The sequence below is a fragment of the Phoxinus phoxinus genome (assembly GCF_949152265.1).
Source record: "Phoxinus phoxinus genome assembly, chromosome: 22".
In the NCBI taxonomy this organism is placed as follows: domain Eukaryota; kingdom Metazoa; phylum Chordata; class Actinopteri; order Cypriniformes; family Leuciscidae; genus Phoxinus; species Phoxinus phoxinus.
The window spans coordinates 28,412,567-28,436,424 of NC_136897.1; the positions used below are offsets into that span (position 1 = coordinate 28,412,567).

The 23,858-nt window shown below is 36.0% G+C and overlaps 2 protein-coding genes across 4 annotated transcripts in view; both read right to left on the minus strand.

The window, feature by feature from the left end:
* tdrd3 (tudor domain containing 3) overlaps positions 1–21,484 on the minus strand; it is a 39,154-nt gene extending 17,670 nt beyond the window's left edge. For both annotated transcript variants that reach the window (XM_079597846.1, XM_079597845.1), the window contains exons 1-7: positions 21,273–21,484; positions 15,708–15,798; positions 15,513–15,578; positions 14,363–14,523; positions 4,468–4,609; positions 1,549–1,620; positions 1,316–1,465 (exon numbers count right to left, since the gene is read on the minus strand). In XM_079597846.1, the coding sequence (XP_079453972.1) occupies positions 1,316–1,465; positions 1,549–1,620; positions 4,468–4,609; positions 14,363–14,523; positions 15,513–15,578; positions 15,708–15,798; positions 21,273–21,310 (720 nt within the window). In that variant the 5' untranslated portion in view covers positions 21,311–21,484. The remainder of the gene's footprint in view (positions 1–1,315; positions 1,466–1,548; positions 1,621–4,467; positions 4,610–14,362; positions 14,524–15,512; positions 15,579–15,707; positions 15,799–21,272) is intronic.
* Positions 21,485–23,454: 1,970 nt separating this feature from the next.
* LOC306990678 (atlastin-2) overlaps positions 23,455–23,858 on the minus strand; it is a 25,093-nt gene continuing 24,689 nt past the window's right edge. For both annotated transcript variants that reach the window (XM_079597848.1, XM_079597847.1), the window contains one exon: positions 23,455–23,858. This exon is cut by the window's right edge and continues 294 nt beyond it. The gene's annotated coding sequence lies outside the window, so the exon portion shown is untranslated.

Below are 23,858 nucleotides of genomic sequence, written 5' to 3' on the forward strand. Positions count from 1 at the left end.
CAAGTACTTTCAAGGACCCGTGTGTCTGTGTGTGTTTACTTCCAAAAACTTTCCAGGGCCTCATCTTTTTTTCATATTCACAAACTTTCAAGGACCCGTGGGAACCCTGATTACAAGATCAGGTTTCTTCCATTACTACACACAACTATAGCACAAAAACAACATTTCTGGACATCACGAGTGTGTTCTGCTGGGTTTTGAAACACAGTCCAGGTGCGCAGAGGCAAAGCGATTAATCATTTCTGTGGTGTTCACTCATCACGTTACATTCATAATTACACACTCGAAATCAAACATTTCTTAATTAAATATCGGAGAATATTAAGTTCACCCATGGCCTGAGGATACAGTCATGAGAATGAACTAATTCAATTATATACTGCTTTAGTGCATCAATATTTCATCATCAAAAGGTGATATTTTGTTGCAGGGGATGAAAACAATATTTATTCTGAATTGAAATGCCAATATCTGTAAATTCTGTCAAATGCTGAAATCTGAGGGTAATATTATATGTACACTACACTTCAACGGTTTAGAATAATTAAGAGATTTTGTATGTTTTTGGAAGAGCATTTATTTTATCAAAAATACAGTAAAACAGTGGAATATCATTACAATTTAAAATAATGTGAATATATAGTAAAGTGTAATTTATTCCTGTGATCAAAGCTGAATTTATCATCATTACTCCAGTCTTCAGTGTCACATGATCCTCGAGAAATCAGTGTAATATGATGATCTGCTGCTTAGTTATTGGTGCGCAATTATTAAAAATTGGTTCTCATTATTATTTGCTTCTTATTTTTTATTTTTTTAGGGATCTTTGATGAATAGAAAGTTCAAAAAACAGCATTTAATTGAAATAAAAATAAAAAATACATAATGAATGTATTTAAATGTCACTTTTGATCAAATTAAGGCATCCTTGCGGAATAAAAGTTTATAATAAATCTAGCAAAATCATCATATTATAGTGATTTCTGAAGGATCATGTGACACTGAAGACTGGAGTAATGATGATGAAAATACAGCTTTGATCACAGGAATAAATTACACTTTACTGTATATTCACATAGAAAACTGCCATTTAAAATTGTATTAATATTTCACTATTTTACTGTATTTTTGATCAAATAAACACAGCCTTAGTGAGCAGAAGAGACTTTTGTATATATACTACAGCACACGTGTAAATCGTAATCATTCCAAAGATTTGACCGGAGATGTTCATTCAATTCACTACATCTTCAAACATATAATTGTTAATAGTATTAAATGCATCCCATAATAATCGTTATGAACGTCAGCACACCTCTTTGCTCTTGGCGACCTCAGCGATAGCAGCGGTTCGTTGCTTCTCGAACTCGTCGTTGTCTTCGGCGGACTTGACGGTGGTTGTGCTCTGAAGGGTCTTCCTCTGATCCAGAGCTCTGCTGTCCACCTGCTCCTTATGAGCACATCTCTACACAGATCACAGCAGATTATTATTATTATACGACGCTGATCTCTTGGAGAAGCAACAGATGTGAAGAGTCGAGTCCTGACCTGTCCGAAGGGAACGAATGGAGGAGGTCCTCCTTCTGCACCGAAGTTCCTGCGGCTGTTCTTGGCCAGACTCTTCCAGAAGAAACGGGTTTCATTAGATAGAGAACTTACTCAGACTCCATCAACATGTCTCACTTTATCAGTTTAATTCGCTATAGTTTAGAAAATGGTGATACAATATGAGCAGAACTCAGTTGATATCTGACAGGTTTTGTCCGTCCTTCTGTTAGACTGTCTCACACACACACACACACACACACACACACACACACACACACACACACACTTCTGTTAGACTGTCTCACACACACACACACACACACACACACACACACTTCTGTTAGACTGTCTCACACACACACACACACACACACACACACACTTCTGTTAGACTGTCTCACACACACACACACACACACACACACACACACACCAGAGTCCAGACACACACGCACCAGACACACACACATCAGAAACACACACACCAGACACACAAGCACATAACCTCTGCCACACCAGAAACACACACACACCAGAAACACACACACACACAACTAACCTCTGCCACACACACACACACTCATCTAACCTCTGCCACACCAGACACACACACACACACTCAACTAACCTCTGCCACACACACACACACAACTAACCTCTGCCACACACACACACACTCATCTAACCTCTGCCACACACACACACAGCTAACCTCTGCCACACACACACACACTCATCTAACCTCTGCCACACCAGACACACACACTCAACTAACCTCTGCCACACACACACACACAACTAACCTCTGCCACACACACACACACTCAACTAACCTCTGCCACACACACACACAGCTAACCTCTGCCACACACACAAACACACTCATCTAACCTCTGCCACACACACACACAGCTAACCTCTGCCACACACACAAACACACTCATCTAACCTCTGCCACACACACACACACAGCTAACATCTGCCACACACACACACACACACACACACACACTCATCTAACCTCTGCCACACCAGACACACTCAACTAACCTCTGCCACACACACACACACAGACACACACTCAACTAACCTCTGCCACACACACACACACGCACACTCAACTAACCTCTGCCACACCAGACACACACACACTCAACTAACCTCTGCCACACACACACACACAGCTAACCTCTGCCACACACACACACACACACACACACACACACTCATCTAACCTCTGCCACACACACACACAGCTAACATCTGCCACACACACACACACACACACTCATCTAACCTCTGCCACACCAGGCACACACACACACTCAACTAACCTCTGCCACACACACACACACACTCAACTAACCTCTGCCACACACACACACACAGCTAACCTCTGCCACACACACAGCTAACCTCTGCCACACACACACACACACACAACTAACCTCTGCCACACACACACACAGCTAACCTCTGCCACACACACACACACACACAGCTAACCTCTGCCACACCAGACACACACTCAACTAACCTCTGCCACACCAGACACACACACACACACACACTCAACTAACCTCTGCCACACCAGACACACACACACACACACTCAACTAACCTCTGCCACACCAGACACACACACACACACACTCATCTAACCTCTGCCACACCAGACACACACACACACACACACTTGTATAAATGTCACTGGTAGTCGCTGTATGAAGAGTTGTTGGGTATAATATGTCACAGTTTGCTTTATTCTGCTCTCCTCACTTACATAATGAACTATAGTCCTGCACACACTAGAGAAACATATAAAGATGATGTCTGGTGTGACTGTATGTGCATATAGCGAATCCAGAGAGGGGAGGAAAGTCTTTGGACTGAAGTGCTTCCCCATCAAGGTGAATAAAGAAGTGTGTCTTATGCTTTCTGGCTTTGATTGATAATTAAAATGAATCATCTGTTGCCGGCGTGTCATCCATCACGCGCAGGAACATGATATTAGCAGATGGCTGCCGGCACTGCGGGTTCTGCTCGACACCGCGGCTTCGGTTTCTTAACTTTTAATGAATACAACCTTTAAAGGGGGCATATTTTCATTTTTCAATATTTTACACTTTTGCATCTCTTCATTTCTCCCCAGAGACCACTTAAAATGTTAGTCAAGGTTTCTTGCACTAAAAACAGTTGTGATTCAGTTTAGCTTCATGATTTTACACACACTTTCTGAAATCGTGAATTAACCCAACAGTTTGTGGTCAGTTTTGGACCACAAAACCAGTCACATGGGTATTTTTTTGCAATTGAGATGTATCCATCATATTAAAGTTGAATAAATAATCTCTCCAGTGATGTGTGGTTTGTTAGGATAGGACAATATTTGGTCGAGACACAACTATTGAAAATCTGAAATCTGAGAGCAAAAAAATGTAAACATTGAGAAAATCTCCTTTAAAGTTGTGCATTTATGTTCACGATTGTGCTGCATTCACTCACAAAAATACATGTTTTATATATTTACGGTAGGACATTTACTAAATATCTTCATGGAACATGATCTTAATATCCTCATGATTTTTGGCATAAAAGAAAAATCTATAATTTTGACCCATACAGTGTATAGTTGATATTGCCACAAATATACCCGTGTGACTTATGTAAATTCCCTCTGTTGTGATTGGCTGAGCTCCATGTGCTGATGTCGTTCAAATTGATAAACTTAGACGTATTTCAAATGAAATTAGCATGATCATTACACATAGTAGTGAACCTTTATTTAATATAAGCAAGAAAAAAGACAGTTTTCTACAATGTCTCCATTAAACTGCATCATATCATCTGAATACATTCAGAATAAAAGAGAAAACTGTAGATTTTCCAGTAATGTAATGTAAATGTAAAACATCTCACCCTCTGAAACTCCCACTTCTCAATCATGTGATCCACCTCGCCCCCGAGAACGGCGATCTTGGAATCGTCCAATAGCAGGATCCCGTTCTTAACCTGAACGACCCCCAGCAGCTTCACTTTGGTTCCAGGCGGCGTGTTCAGACTGAAAGTGGAGCGGAAATCAAATTAAAGTGGATCGACCATTGAACAACAACAGCAGTGTTAAATCAATCACTTCTTTTTAAATAACCTGAGAGACACCGAAGTTGGTAAGATGTTTTTTTTTTACATTTATTTGATCAGAAATACTGTAAAAAATATATATTATTATAATGTAAATTAGCAGTTTTCTATGTGAATATATAATAAAGTGTAATTTATTCCTGTGATCAAAGCTGAATTTATCATCATTACTCCAGTCTTCAGTGTCACATGATCCTTCAGAAATCAGTGTAATATGATGATTTGATGCTTAATTATTAATATTATGAAAACAGTCGTGCCGATTCATGTTTTTCGGGATTCTTTGATAATAAAACAGCATTTATTTAAAACAGAAATCTTATGTAACATTATAAATGTCACAACTTAATGTGTCCTTGCTGAATAAAAGTATTAACTTATTGATTTTATATATATTTATCTTCTATAGTGCTGTAATTTTAATAAAATAAAGAGAAAATCAGTTGAAAAGTACATTTATGTTAAAGTCGTCGGATGCCCGTTCTCCACAGTTGTGATTCTTCAGGGTCTTCATGTAAAGTTTGTAACACACTTTGGTTAAAACTCCTGAATGTTTGTGTGTAAAACAACACACTTTACCTCCTCAAACACAGCTGTTCACAGCGACCGGTTCGGTGCATGTCTCTTTAAATGATAATGAGCATTTAATATGAATATGAGGACATATTGCTCAGAAGAAACATTTATGATTATTATCAGTGTTAAAAACAGTTCCGCTGCTTAACATTTTTAAGATACATTTTTAAAATATTCTTTGAATTATAGAAAGTTCAAAGAAAACTTTTTTTTTGTCACAATGTTTAAGTCTTTACTGTCACTTTTGATCACTTTAATGTGTCCTTGCTGAATAAAAATATTAATTTCTTACAAAAACAAAATCTAACTGACCCCACTTTCTAGGCCATAAAAAAAAAAGGAAATCATACAGTATTGTTGCAAATATTAAGATCTGATAAACATTTTCCTCAAAAATGTAATTCTCATTACTGCATTACAGATTTTATTATTCTCATTAAAATAAGAATTTGGGAGGAAAGCGTGCATATTTTTAATAAAGATGATGTCACAGTAGGGCTGTAAACGATTAATCGCGATTAATCGAATCCAAAATATAAGTTTGTGTTTACATAATATATGTGTGTGTATTGTGTATAATTATTTTGTATATATAAATACACATACATGCATGTATATATTTGAGAAATATTTGCATTTATATAATGCATATATATATATATATTAGGGCTGTCAAAAGATTAATCGCGATTAATCGCATCCAAAATAAAAGTGTGTGTTTCCATAATATATGTGTGTACTGTGTATAATTATTTTTATATATAAAAACACACACAATCATGTATATATTTAAGAAAAATTGGTTATATTTATATATAAAATATTTATATATAATATAAATTATATAAATGTATATACAGTATATAAATGCAATTATTCCTTAAATATATACATGAATGTGTGTGTATTTATACATAATAATTCTACACAGTATACACACATATATTATGTAAACACAAACTTTTATTTTGGATGCGATTAATCATGATTAATCTTTTGACAGCCCTAATATTTTTATATGATTTATATTATATATACACATAGAACTATTTTATATATAAATATCAAATTTTTCTTAAATATATACATGCATGTGTGTGTATTTATATATACAAAATAATTATACACACACATATATTATGTAAACAAACTTGTATTTTGGATTCGATTAATCGCGATTAATCGTTTACAGCCTTATGTCACAGTGTATGTGACAAGTACCAATATAATTTCTGAATTTTCCCTCTTGATTCTGGAGTAAAATGTGAGCTAGAGACCCAAAAACAGGTCAATTTTCCTTATTTTGCGTCTGAAATGACTTTCCAGAAAGTGGTGGTGAGCGAATTTAAAATTCATAATTGCACTTCTCTGCTTTACTTGCTTCTATTTCCTGGTTGTCAATCAGGGTTTTTTTCCTGTGATGTGTTTCAGCTTTAGTAAGTGTGGGGCATTTGCTGTAAGTTGGGATTAAGAACTGGCTGTTTGACTTTAATTAAAGATTACAGGAGGGGGAGAAGGGATGGATTGAGAGTCAGAAACTCTATTTTGCCCTCACAAACACACTAATACCCCGAGGAGAGAAGTGGAGCAGGGAATTTTCCAAACCGCAGGCTTATTTCCTCAAATGTGTGCAACCCTGATCAAATGTTAATGCACTGCAGAAGAAGCTCCGGCTAAAAATACAGGCTCTCCCACACGGCGGACTCTCGCTAGAGGAGCCCGGGAGTTTGACATGTGACTCGACTATTGCAATTACAGACTTTCCTGACCAGTCCATCGGCACCAAACTCACGGAGCCGATACGATACGACCCCCCCGGAGACGTCAGACAAAACACTGTTTGTTCCCAGTGAACCGCTTCGGTTCATGCATGCTCCACTTTCACTCCGAGGTGAAATAATCATTTGAAGCGAGCAACACCAAACTGAAATTGTAAAGATTTTATAAATTTAGCAGAAAGATTGAAGTCCCCCTGTGGTGAAAATCCAGCTTTTAATGTAGTTTATGTGTGTATGTGGTGTTATTAATCTGCTTTAACACACACATGTGTAAGTTCATAAGTGGACAGCATTGCTGAGTCTTTTCTGCTTAAAACTGCAGTGAACCAAAGACAGTCTCAAAAACACGGTTTGAAATCGCTGGTGTTTCTGACGTCACACACTACCTTGACCAATCAGATCAACGTGTGATCGTCAACCAGTGGATCTCTGAGTGAGTGAGTGGAGGCGGGGCTCATTTTCATATTCATAGAACCGTGTAACCAATCAGATCAACGTGTGATCGTCAACCAGTGGATCTCTGAGTGAGTGAGTGGAGGCGGGGCTCATTTGCATATTCATAGAACCGTGTAACCAATCAGATCAACGTGTGATCGTCAACCAGTGGATCTCTGAGTGAGTGAGTGGAGGCGGGGCTCATTTGCATATTCATAGAACCGTGTAACCAATCAGATCAACGTGTGATCGTCAACCAGTGGATCTCTGAGTGAGTGAGTGAGTGGAGGCGGGGCTCATTTGCATATTCATAGAACCGTGTATACTAAATGAGGCAAGGGTGTCGAGTTACATTCAAGATATTTTAAGATGTTTTTTACATATGTCATTTTGGTGATCAAAGATGAGTTAAAAGGCATCAAATTTACTACAGGGCAACTTAAAAAATATATATATACACAAGTTTACGCGCTGTATCCCGGGTGGCGCCATAACTCTACACGAATGCATTTCATTTCCGCCGGAAGTTGTTTGCACAACGTCTGCCGGTGTAAACACAGCGATGTCGACGCTAGCTTGGGAACACGGTTCTACTACTTTGACTGGAGAGGGCGCTACTCTACTCCACCCGAATTCAGTGCAGAACATTGCCTCTTCGTAGCTGGTTTGTGGTCGTAGCACTCTCTATCTAACCACTCGTTCAGGTGCTTTCTCGAGTTTTTGCAACCAACTACCGCACACGTCGTTCCTGAACCACTTTTCTTCATGTTGTAATAGTAATTTTTATATCCTCTTTGTCACTGCGATATGAGTGCTCTGTCGGCACAACGGAGCTAGCTAGCAAAACAAACCCAGCCCATCGATGGGAGGAGTTCAGGAAGTAGAGCGGAAACGGCTCAAAAACTTGTGTATATATATAAAAAAATTTAAGTACCCATGTAGTCAATAATTGTATCCCTTAAAACTCATCTTGACACATTTAAACGTTTTTTACCTGTGAAAATAGTTTATTCATGCCTTAAAATATCTTGAATGTAACTCGACACCATTGCTTCATGAATATGCAAATGAATCCCCGCCTCCACTCACTCACAGCAGCTACATAACGTGATTGATATGATTAGCCTTTGGCTTGACTACGTTATCACACAGCTAATAATGTGTTGCTAATGTCACACAAACATGTTCCCTTTCTCCATCTCCGAGTCACAGCCGCCTTCTAAACATCAGCATCAAACATCATAGAAAGTCAGTGGAGAAAAGCCCCGCCCCCTTGTGATGCGATTGGTCACACATAGACATAGAAACAACATTAAAAACTTGATTTGCATCACAGGGGGTTAATTATTTTTATGCATTAAACAGTCAACGAGTGGATCTCCGAGCTGAGTGAGTGGAGGCGGGGCTCATTTGCATATTCATTTAACCGCGAATACTAAATGAGACAAGGGTGTCGAGTTACATTCAAGATATTTTAAGACATGAAGACATTTTTCAGACATTTGTTAGTTATTTCCTAATGTAAAACTACACTTTATAAGCGTGCAATGCCATCATACACATGTTGCAATAATGCATGTCCATTCTGTGTTAGTAATTCTGAACGGGAATGAAGGAGGCTTTGAGTTCTAATGAACCGTTTCATTCTGTATGTTAGCGACAGGCATGGATGTAGAGAGAGAGAGAGCGAGCGGACGGATGAATAAAGAGCGCTCTGTTCTTCAAACGGCACAACAACACAGTCTCCACCTGTAGTTGCTGGCCCACGGCCACCAGTAATGGAGACGTGGGATTGGTGGGATCTGAGCCAATCAGAAGCTCTGAAACTGGGATTAAAGGAAGGAGAGCACAAGAAAAGCACAGAAAAGGTCATTTGAATTTGAAGCGGCTTTACAAGATTACACGGTGTCAGATTTCTTGGATTTGTGTTTGACAGTGTAAAAAAATGGAAGTTGCAAAGATTACTGGAGTACGTTTTACAAGAAAATACTATTTCACGATTAATTCAATGCATTTCTTAGTAGTCATTTGTGAAATTTAATAGCAATTTCTGAGTGAAAATTAGGGTTATTGATTTGAGGAAATCCTTAATATTATGCATTAAACTTACACAATTCAAGTCTTTACATTCACTATTAAAACATAAAATGTACATATGTTTTATGCAGTTTTTGCATGTTTAACACGTTCATTAACGGTACACTATGCAACTTTTTTTTTGTTCACAATGAACAAATTTAAATAAATCAATACATAATCATTCCTTTGTACAAAATGTGTTTTTATCTTACACTGATTCACTGTTGTGTGTGTGTGTGTGTGTGTGTGTGTGTGTGTGTGTGTGTGTGTGTGTGGTCAGAGGACACACGTGTGTCTCGTCATAATTAAAACAAACAGATAACATCAATGGAAATTATTTAAAAGTATACTATGTAACTAATTGTTCAAAATTTAAATAATTTTTATCCTTCCAAAATGTGTTTTTGTCTTCCGCTGATTCACTATTATAAGTGTTTATTGACCTGCTGTCGGGATGGTTTTGGCGGGAAATTACGTACATACGGCATTCACCCGTGTGTCTCATCATATAACAACCAGTTTTAAACGAACACAGAACAGAGGAGAGTCTGCTGGAGAGAAGAGGACGAGACGAGCTCATAATAAAACAAGAACCAACATCGGCTCATCAGCAGAACTGAGGAATTTGACGCAGAGATGATGTGGTTTATTACTCCACAGGACAGTAATTGTTTTATTGAACAGATGAACGGTCATGTGTCTCTGACAGAGTTACTGTAAAGCTTTATCAATAGTGAAGATTATTCATTATGGTTGTTCCAACTCATGTGCAGGAGTTTATTTTCAGGGAAGTGTCGAGTCTATTATTAACCCTTTATATTGGCATCGCCATTCCATATTTAAAACTGTAATATCCTATACTAATCTTGACAAACTATATATCATTTGAAAGTTTACAGTCTCTAGTTTTCATATTTGGTGACTGATTTTTTAAATAAATGACAGAGGAGCCGTAATTTATAAATTTGCAACAAGAATATGTTCATACTCCTGAGGCGAGTTCAGACCTTTATTTTGAAATAGTGATGAACATGAAAAATCATGAAAGAATGGTAGAAACCTCAGTTTGTTTTCATGCCAAGAGTTCCAAAGATAGCATCCATTCAATTCTTTTAGAAAAACAACTCTGAAAATGTTTTAAAAAATAAAGAAAAACAACATATGGCGCCCTTATATGGGCAGTAATGTCAACTAGTGGAGAAGTGTGGTACTGCGCCCAAACTAAATCTCACTGAAAGCTGATTTTTTGGATATAGATTTCAACCTAACATTTGAAACACAAATTTTTTGGCTTGATTTTTTTTGCATTTTTCGAGTCACCCAGGTTTTGAAAAAATATATTTTATATAAAATATGAATAATTACATTTTTTACATTGTATATTTTCATAAATTCAAACTTCTATAACTTTTTTTTCTGTTCCACTTTCTTAATTTATTTCACTTCTACAAAAATCTGCCAAATGTCTTCTTTAAAACAAGAATCTTACATCTATATTCCAAAGCATTCTTGAATTACAAACATTTAAGTTCGAAATGTGCATTTTCATGTGTATAAAAAAAAGGGGGGTGGAGCTTAAAGGGTTAAAACTACAGTAACGTGAGATCCTACAATCTAAACTGGTTATATCTCTTAATCCTAGTAGTGAATGTTTTATGAGCAGAATAATCTCCCTCTCTTTTAGTTATGAGAAAGAACTATATTAATCCACACACACACACACACACACACCAACAATGTTCTTCTGCAAAATGCAAGCAGTTGTTTTTTTAAAAGCTTAAAGTCAGTGTTCCTTTAAAAAAACTAAAGTGACACATTCTTGGCACGTTTATGCAAGAAAGACGCAGTTTTTCCGCATTTCAAAGTTTCATTGATGTTTTCGGTTCATCGAGTGAAAGAGAAAATAAGAGAAAATGAGCCTGAAGTGACATCAGCAGCAGCGCAGCGACACGACCCTGAGCGACCCGCAGAACGTGAACCTCACTGTGGCAGAAACCCTGTTCTCCTCTACATCCACCGCCTCTCTCCTGACTCGGCCGATTACAGAGCCTCTTATCACATTAAGAGCTGCGTTTCATCAAACCCTGGGCTTTTGGCCTCATTATGGGCCACTTCACCGTGTCTGACAGCCCGAGACATTATTTCATTAAATTACCCCCGTCCAATTAGACGTGCTTCAATTAAATATCCGAGGTACTAGATTTTACAGTCACAGGGAGAGAGCGAGGGAAACTCTGTGAAGTTTATATCGCACTTACTTGCCAAATCCTGACGTTTGAAATCAACTCGCTTGAACAAATTAGCCAAAAATATCTAATAAACCGTCATGTAAGGCGGAGGGATGTGCAGAACTTTATACAGAAATCCACAATACAGGAGAAACTGGAAAAATTATAATATGGTGCAAAAGTTCATTTATTTCAGTAATTCAACTTAAAAGGTGAAACTAATATATTATATAGACTCATTACATGCAAAGTGAGATATGTCAAGCCTTTATTTGTTATAATTTTGATGATTATGGCTTACAGCTTATGAAAACCTTTTCACAATATTCTAATTTTGAGCCATAATAATCAAAATTATAACAAATAAAGGCTTGAAATATCTCACTTTGCATGTATATAAATATAAATACATAATAATATAAATTATATTCAAATATAAAAATGTATATAAACATGTAAATATTTGTTAAATGTATACATGCATGTGTGTATTTATAAATACATAATTATTATACACAGTACACACACATACATGATGTAAACAAAAACTTTTATTCTGCAAACGATTAGTTGCGATTAATCGTTATGCAGCCCTAAATTATTTTGTATATATTTAAGAAATATTTGCATGTATACTGTATATAGATTTAGATATAATTTATATTATATATAAATATAAATATTTTATATATAAATAACACATTTTTCTTAAATAAATACATGCATGTGTGTGTATTTATATATATATATATATATATATATATATATATACAAAATAATTATACACAATACACACACATATATTATGTAAACACAAACTTTTATTTTGGATGTGATTAATCGTTTACAGCCCTATTAAATACAAAGCTTATAATGGCTATTATTGTTCAATAAATAATCTTTTATATTATAATGTTGGCGTTGGCCGACTTCGTATCGAGAAAAGGTCTGATGGGGTGTTTATTTTGCGTGAAAATATTTTATTTGTGTTTTTTAGAGAAAATAATAATAATTTCATATATATTGTATTTTAATAAGTCAAGCATTTTTCAAGCACCTCTTCATAAAAATGGCTGTTTTCAAGGACTAATATTTCAAAAACACTTCAAGTACTTTGTACGAACCCTGTGTATTTAATCAGACTGCCATGAGACATTATTACACAACTTTAAGACATGATAACGACGCCACTTGCTGAATTAAACATGCAACATAACGAGGTCATGTAACAACAGCGCAACACACCACTGTTTGATTATTTAACGCTGCATGTCACATATTGTTTCACACACTTCTGTTAAATAACAGCCAGTATCAGTGTTCACAGTAGAGACGCTCTGATCAGCATTTTTCAGGCCGATCACCGATCACCAAAATCATGATCTGCCGATTGCCGATCACAGAATGGCAGAGGAATGGGAATCTTTTATTTATAATCTAGCCGTTTGCACCATTTGCAGAAATTAAACTAACTATGAGGTGGGCAAGAACGATTTCTTTCTGGAACAACCAATTATGCAAAACACCCCAAAACCAGTAGGTTGTTTATCAGACAGAAAATCATGAAAGAACTTTTGTAAGTCAAATTTAAGAGCGTTTTAAGACATTTTAAGACCATAAAGATTGAAATTTAAGACCTACACGACGCATTAACCAGCAAATAACAAGTAAAATTAGCATCAATATGCACTTTTTGTTTACATAAGCATTAAAATAATAACATAGAAAATATGGCTAGATTTTATTATCTACAAGTGCAAATAAAGTTGACAAAAAAGGTTTTATAAAAAGATAAACCTCGCATATTTCAGCCTTTAAATCATTTTTTTTTTAGTCAAAAAAAGATAAATTACTGACATTTACAATGCACATTAGCTTATCTTTTATTATTAATAGTAAAATTTGGCCCGATTTTCCCGTGGCGTCTGTTTTAGTAGCTTTTGCGGAATTCTGAAGTTAAGATTTTGTCATCTCGCTTCTATAATGAGCGCTTGCCGCACGCCTGTTTGAAATAATGAACTTGAGCGCGCAAAAGACGCGATATGTGAACGGCCACTTGGCGAGCTCCTCCAGTCGGGCCACGAGCGCCGTGTTGGAGACCCTGCTCTACAGCTCCGCTTTATAGGCTACGACTACTTTTTTGCTACTTTGTAATGACTTTCTGCGGCCAGCGTTTCTGGAAATGAACGAGGGTAAAACCTTTTTTAGACCTGACTAAAGAAATTTAAGACCTCGGATGAAAATCCGTTCGATGCCTAATCATGTTAGCGGTGTTAAAATGCGGTTGGTGGCTCCGGTCTGCTGTTGTGTGCCCGTGCGCCGCGCATGCCGGTGGAAAAAAGTTGCGCGAGTAATTTACGTCACGTGATCGGCTTTTCTGATCGGGCTTTTTTGAGCTATTTTTAGCCAATATCGGCCGATCAATCGGAGCATCACTAGTTAACAGTGCACTAGTGTTCAAAAGCTTGGGCTCTTTTGAAAGAAATTAATACTTTTATTCAGCAAGGATTCATTAAAAAGCGCAGGAAGACAGATGCAGGTATCCACACACACACACACACACACACACACACACACCTGATTTTGGACAGATGTTTAAACTCGAGGCCGGTGCACAATGTGTGTCCGTCCGTCATCTGAACACGAAGCATTCTGGGGGCCGCCTGCGACTCCTCGTGGTCTTTAGAAGCAGCGACATTACGGATCTTCTGCACCTGAAGGACACACGGGCCCTCCAGCTGTGGGAGACACACACACACATCATAAACACTGAGCTAATGTGGATGTAATAAAGCATCAAGGGTTTCAATATGTGACGCTGAACCACAAAACCAGTCACATGGATAATTTTATTGAAATTGAGATTTATATATAAGCTGAATAAATAATCTCTCCACTGATGTGTGGTGTGTTAGGATTGGACAATATTTGGTCGAGACACAACTATTGAAAATCTGGAATCTGAGGAGCAAAAAAATGTAAACATTGAGAAAATCTCCTTTAAAGTTGTGCATTTATGTTCACGATTGTGCTGCATTCACTCACAAAAATACATGTTTTATATATTTACGGTAGGACATTTACTAAATATCTTCATGGAACATGATCTTAATATCCTCATGATTTTTGGCATAAAAGAAAAATGGATAATTTTGACCCATACGATGTATAGTTGCTATTGCCACAGATATACCCGTGCGGCTCCAGACTGGGAATCATCATGTACTGTTGGTCAGATTAATGTTTGTTACCTTATTTTTACCCTTTTCCTTTAACATATATTTGCATTGAGTCGTGCTGATGTTCTCTTTAGTAACAGCGCCATCTTGTGGGCAGCATTAGCAAGTGCATGAACTATTTATTTGCTGGATAGTGTCATATATGCATTATTTTGGATTTTTAACTTAAAGGATTAGTTCACTTTTTAAAAAACGTTTGCTGATAGTTTACTCACCCCGATGTCATCAAGATGTCCATGTCTTTCTTTCTTCAGTTGAAAAGAAATGAAGGTTTTTGATGAACACATTTCTCCATATAATGGACGTCAATGGGCCCCAAACGGGTCAAGGTCCAGATGACAGTGTCAGCGAAAGACATGGACATCTTGGATGACATCGGGGTGAGTAAACTATCAGCAAAAGTTTTAAAAAAAAGTGAACTAATCCTTTAAATCCAATGGGACAATCCTATCCATGATGATCAACACAAGTCAAGTTAACTTTAATACCTTTTCTATTCGTCCGCTGTTGATGTCCGCCGGCAGAAAGCTCTTTCCTACGGGCCTCAGATCATTCTGTGGATTATATAGTGCTAGTATTATTTGTGTTCGGGTTATCCAGGTGTGTCACAACTAGACAAAGACACACAACTGGCTTATGAATGTGAGACTTTTGAATATAATAATGTCAAATATCAGTCTTACATTTAACGCTACTTGGATGATGTCGGTCAGTGATGTTTTCTCCTTCTCTGAAGAACTTTTACACTCCTCGATTCCTTCATCTGTAAGGTACCTGAGAAGAAAAGTGGGGATTTAAAGCCAAAAATTATAATTATCCCATCATTTACATCATATTTATCTAGTGACACTAACAGAAAAATTGCAATATAATATTTTAAGGCAAATCCACTGCTCAGTTTTGGACTATTTTGCTTTCATAACTTCAGACTAAAGATAATCAACTGAACTCAAGCTCTGAACACACACACACACATTCATAAACATCAAAACACATTCATGAACATCAACACGCATTCATAAACATCAAAACACATTCATGAACATCAACACACATTCATAAACATCAACACGCATTCATGAACATCAACACGCATTCATAAACACCAACACACATTCATGAACACCAACACACATTCATGAACATCAACACACATTCATAAACACCAACACACATTCATAAACACCAACACACATTCATAAACATCAACACGCATTCATAAACACCAACACGCATTCATAAACACCAACACACATTCATAAACATCAACACACATTCATAAACACCAACACGCATTCATAAACACCAACACACATTCATGAACATCAACACACATTCATAAACACCAACACGCATTCATAAACATCAACACGCATTCATAAACACCAACACGCATTCATAAACACCAACACGCATTCATAAACACCAACACGCATTCATAAACATCAACACGCATTCATAAACACCAACACACATTCATAAACATCAACACGCATTCATGAACACCAACACACATTCATGAACATCAACACACATTCATAAACACCAACACACATTCATAAACACCAACACGCATTCATAAACACCAACACGCATTCATAAACACCAACACGCATTCATAAACACCAACACACATTCATAAACATCAACACACATTCATAAACACCAACACACATTCATAAACACCAACACGCATTCATAAACACCAACACACATTCATAAACATCAACACGCATTCATGAACACCAACACACATTCATGAACATCAACACACATTCATAAACACCAACACACATTCATAAACACCAACACGCATTCATAAACATCAACACACATTCATAAACACCAACACACATTCATAAACATCAACACGCATTCATAAACACCAACACACATTCATAAACACCAACACGCATTCATAAACACCAACACGCATTCATAAACACCAACACACATTCATAAACATCAACACACATTCATGAACACCAACACACATTCATGAACATCAACACACATTCATGAACATCAACACACATTCATAAACACCAACACACATTCATAAACACCAACACGCATTCATAAACACCAACACGCATTCATAAACATCAACACACATTCATAAACACCAACACACATTCATAAACATCAACACACATTCATAAACACCAACACACATTCATAAACATCAACACGCATTCATAAACACCAACACACATTCATAAACACCAACACGCATTCATAAACACCAACACGCATTCATAAACACCAACACGCATTCATAAACACCAACACGCATTCATAAACATCAACACGCATTCATAAACACCAACACACATTCATAAACATCAACACGCATTCATGAACACCAACACACATTCATGAACATCAACACACATTCATAAACACCAACACACATTCATAAACACCAACACACATTCATAAACACCAACACGCATTCATAAACACCAACACGCATTCATAAACACCAACACGCATTCATAAACACCAACACACATTCATAAACATCAACACACATTCATAAACATCAACACGCATTCATAAACACCAACACGCATTCATAAACACCAACACGCATTCATAAACACCAACACACATTCATGAACATCAACACACATTCATGAACATCAACACACATTCATGAACACCAACACACATTCATGAACATCAACACACATTCATGAACATCAACACACATTCATGAACATCAACACACATTCATGAACATCAACACACATTCATAAACATCAACACGCATTCATGAACATCAACACACATTCATAAACATCAACACACATTCATAAACACCAACACACATTCATAAACACCAACACACATTCATAAACACCAACACACATTCATAAACACCAACACACATTCATAAACACCAACACACATTCATAAACACCAACACACATTCATAAACACCAACACACATTCATAAACACCAACACACATTCATAAACACCAACACACATTCATAAACACCAACACACATTCATAAACACCAACACACATTCATAAACACCAACACACATTCATAAACACCAACACACATTCATAAACACCAACACACATTCATAAACACCAACACACATTCATAAACACCAACACACATTCATAAACACCAACACACATTCATAAACATCAACACGCATTCATGAACATCAACACACATTCATAAACATCAACACACATTCATAAACACCAACACACATTCATAAACACCAACACACATTCATAAACACCAACACACATTCATAAACACCAACACACATTCATAAACACCAACACACATTCATAAACACCAACACACATTCATAAACACCAACACACATTCATAAACACCAACACACATTCATAAACACCAACACACATTCATAAACACCAACACACATTCATAAACATCAACACGCATTCATAAACATCAACACACATTCATAAACACCAACACACATTCATAAACATCAACACACATTCATAAACACCAACACGCATTCATAAACATCAACACGCATTCATAAAACACCAACACACATTCATAAACACCAACACACATTCATGAACATCAACACACATTCATGAACACCAACACACATTCATAAACAACAACACACATTCATAAACATCAACACACATTCATAAACACCAACACTCATTCATAAACATCAACACACATTCATAAACATCAACACTCATTCATAAACATCAACACACATTCATAAACATCAACACACATTCATAAACACCAACACACATTCATAAACATCAACACACATTCATAAACACCAACACACATTCATAAACATCAACACGCATTCATAAACATCAACACACATTCATAAACACCAACACACATTCATAAACACCAACACACATTCATAAACACCAACACACATTCATAAACACCAACACACATTCATAAACACCAACACACATTCATAAACACCAACACACATTCATAAACACCAACACACATTCATAAACATCAACACACATTCATAAACATCAACACACATTCATAAACATCAACACACATTCATAAACATCAACACACATTCATAAACATCAACACACATTCATAAACATCAACACACATTCATAAACATCAACACACATTCATAAACACCAACACGCATTCATAAACACCAACACGCATTCATGAACATCAACACACATTCATAAACATCAACACGCATTCATGAACACCAACACACATTCATAAACATCAACACACATTCATAAACATCAACACACATTCATAAACACCAACACGCATTCATAAACACCAACACACATTCATGAACATCAACACACATTCATAAACACCAACACGCATTCATAAACACCAACACACATTCATGAACATCAACACACATTCATAAACATCAACACACATTCATAAACATCAACACACATTCATAAACACCAACACGCATTCATAAACACCAACACACATTCATAAACATCAACACACATTCATAAACACCAACACACATTCATGAACATCAACACACATTCATAAACATCAACACACATTCATAAACACCAACACACATTCATAAACACCAACACACATTCATAAACACCAAAACACATTCATAAACACCAACACACATTCATAAACACCAACACACATTCATAAACACCAACACACATTCATAAACACCAGCACACATTCATAAACACCAGCACACATTCATAAACATCAACACACATTCATAAACATCAACACACATTCATAAACACCAACACACATTCATAAACACCAACAAGCAACACACATTCATAAACATCAACACACATTCATAAACATCAACACACATTCATAAACATCAACACACATTCATAAACATCAACACACATTCATAAACATCAACACACATTCATAAACACCAACACGCATTCATAAACACCAACACACATTCATGAACATCAACACACATTCATAAACATCAACACACATTCATAAACATCAACACACATTCATAAACACCAACACGCATTCATAAACACCAACACACATTCATAAACACCAACACACATTCATGAACATCAACACGCATTCATGAACATCAACACGCATTCATGAACACCAACACACATTCATAAACATCAACACACATTCATAAACATCAACACACATTCATAAACACCAACACGCATTCATAAACACCAACACACATTCATGAACATCAACACACATTCATAAACACCAACACGCATTCATAAACACCAACACACATTCATGAACATCAACACACATTCATAAACATCAACACACATTCATAAACATCAACACACATTCATAAACACCAACACGCATTCATAAACACCAACACACATTCATAAACATCAACACACATTCATAAACACCAACACACATTCATGAACATCAACACACATTCATAAACATCAACACACATTCATAAACACCAACACACATTCATAAACACCAAAACACATTCATAAACACCAACACACATTCATAAACACCAACACACATTCATAAACACCAACACACATTCATAAACACCAACACACATTCATAAACACCAGCACACATTCATAAACACCAGCACACATTCATAAACATCAACACACATTCATAAACACCAACACACATTCATAAACATCAACACACATTCATAAACACCAACACACATTCATAAACACCAACAAGCATTCATAAACATCAACACACATGAATAAACACCAACACACATTCATAAACACCAACAAGCATTCATAAACACCAACACACATTCATAAACACCAACACACATTCATAAACACCAACACACATTCATAAACACCAACAAGCATTCATAAACATCAACACACATTCATAAACATCAACACTAAACTGAATTAACGCTGTTAATTGTTCTTGAGACGTGTTTAATTAATGGAGATTGTGAAAGTTGTCAGTCCGGACTGTCAATCTTCATCAGCTGATTATTAAAATATCAGACATGACATACTGAATATAATATATGTATTAATAATTGACTGGTGGTAATAGACTAGCAATTAACAAATGTCGAATATCGTGCTAATCATTTAGTCACTATCTGCAACTAACAGCCAGAGACAATGAAATAAACGAATGAAGTGGCATTAAATGAACTTATAAAGTCCTGCTAAACGTCACACGGAGTGAGTGAACGAATGTAAACATGAGTTAGCATCATTAGCATGTTAGCCGTTAGCACTGAGTAAAGACTCACCAGCCCTCTCCAATGAGCGCTGAGCTCAGATCGCACATCTTCACAGGAACGGACGAGTCTGTGTGAGGAATCACTGTGTGGAATATCGCTGGCTTCACATTCTGTGTTACTCCGGATTCATTTCTACACCGTTTAGCTGCTCCTGTGATGGACAAAGACGGATAACGTCACGCGCACTTCCGGTACGTCACGGGTCAAAGTGCAGCGGCGCTGCTGACGTAGACCTCGAGTAATATTAATAATGTTACACTAAAGTAAGAATGCTATGATTTACACGTGTAGTATATATATACACTAACGTTCAAAATATGTTTTTAATGTTATCAAGGCTGCATTTATTTGATCAAAAATACAGTAAAATTATGAAATATTATTATAATGTAAATCATCAGTTCTCTATGTGAATATATAATAAAGTGTAATTTATTCCTGTGATCAAAGCTGAATTTACCATCATTACTCCAGTCTTCAGTGTCACATGATCCTTCAGAAATCTGTATATGATGATTTGATGTTCAAAAAATTGTTATGATTATTATCAGTGTTGAAAACAGAAAAAAAGAAAAAAAATCAGGATTCTTTCATGAATTGAAAGTTCAAAAGAACAGCATTTATTTGTAATAGAATTATTTGTTACATTACAAATGTCTTTACTGTCACTTTAATGGTCAATTTAACGTGTCTTCGCTGAAATAAAGTAATTTCTTTAAAAAAAAACAAAAAAAAACATTTGAATGGTAGTTTATAATGTTACAAAAGATTATATTTCAGATAAATGCTGTTCTTTTGAACTTTACAGATATATATATATCAATTTTAGGTTGATATCTCTTGAAATAAGCGTTCAGTGAGATTTAGTTTGGGCGCAGTACCACACTTCTCCACTAGTGGACATCACTGCCCATATAAGGGCGCCTCCATTTGCATATGTTGTTTGAGTGATCTGAAGTGAAACTTAAGTTCGTCTAAATGAATATAAATAATTTAATGAAACTCAAAACAATGAAATAGTTCAGTTTACTTACAATATATCAGTTCTGTGAACTTGAAAGAAAAAGAAAGTGCTAAATACTCATGAAAGTTAATTTGACTGAACTAATTAGTTTAATTTAAGTTTGTCCTACTCAATTAATTATTTTGAGCGTTAGGGTTTACAGTGACATCAACAACATATGAAGAAGCCTCTATGGGAGACACTAGCACATTAAATACAAGTACTCCACAGTGACTGTAGGGGGCGCTGTTTGATAAAAACGGAATGTTATATGACGAGACACACGGGTGAGTGACGTATGTACGTAATTTCCCGCCAAAACCATCCCGGCAGGTCAATAAACACTAATGATAGTGAATCAGCGGAAGACAAAAACACATTTTGGAAGGATTGATAAAAATTATTTAAATTTAGTTAATTTTGAACAATTATAGTTACATAGTATACTTTTAAATAATTTCCATTAAAGTTATCTGATCGTTGTTTTAATTACAATCAACAGTGCAATTCTGTCCTATTTCCTACCTGTTGAAAAAAAATATAAATATTTTTTATTTTGCAGTTTATACGGTCCACGTACACATCGTTGGGGATGAACAAATATCATCATCATAAACCAAGACATTTTTTTAAAAACTGAACGTTCAGAAATAACATTTTCATAACTTAATGGGAATGTTAGCAAAACATATTTTTGATAGCTATGTTTCGTCTCTTCAAATTCATTTATGAATTACATGAATAATGCACAGGATTATGCCAATATTTCCAATTCAAAACATGACAATATATAAATAAATAAATAAATAAAATACATTTAAAGGGATAGTTCACCGAAAATTAAAAAAAATGTCAATAAAATTACTCATTCCAAACCAATTAAGACTTTAGTTCATCTTTGAAAAACAAATGAAGCCTAAATTTAATCTGTTCATCAAAAATTTGCTTCAAAAAATGTGGACTAAATAGTTATGGAATATTTTTACGATTTCTTTATGAAGCGACAAAGTGGTAGAAAAAATATATATAATATAATAATATAACTTAAAAACAAATTTCGATAGATTTAAAATCTAAATCTGTCTTGCTCAAGCAAGCAAATAAAAATAAAAAACGGTCAAGTTTATTAAAACATTTACACTGGCCTCAAGTGAACATTATCAAACAAACACAATCGACACGCAAATGTACAGCGATTCATTTTAATCAAATTGAAAAATAAATTAAAGAAACAATTATAAGTGAAAAACAATGAAACATTCCAGAATCATGATGATGCTCAAGGCAGATGGCATGAATGAAGACGGTATAAAACTAAGTGTGTGTGTGTGTGTGTGTGTGTGTGTCTCCAACATGGACACGAAACCACAGAAGCATTCCTGCAGATTGACATGAAACCATCGTTTTTCCTGCTACAAAAGAAGAGTGTATAAAACCTGGAGGTACACACAGATCTCACACAACATGCCCTACACGAGACCAGCTTACGATCCTAATCTGAACAGGAAAACACGTCTGGATGGAATGATCGAAGCCGAGGAAAGTTCATCTGTACAGCAGACACACACACAAATCATTGGTGCGTTCTCAAC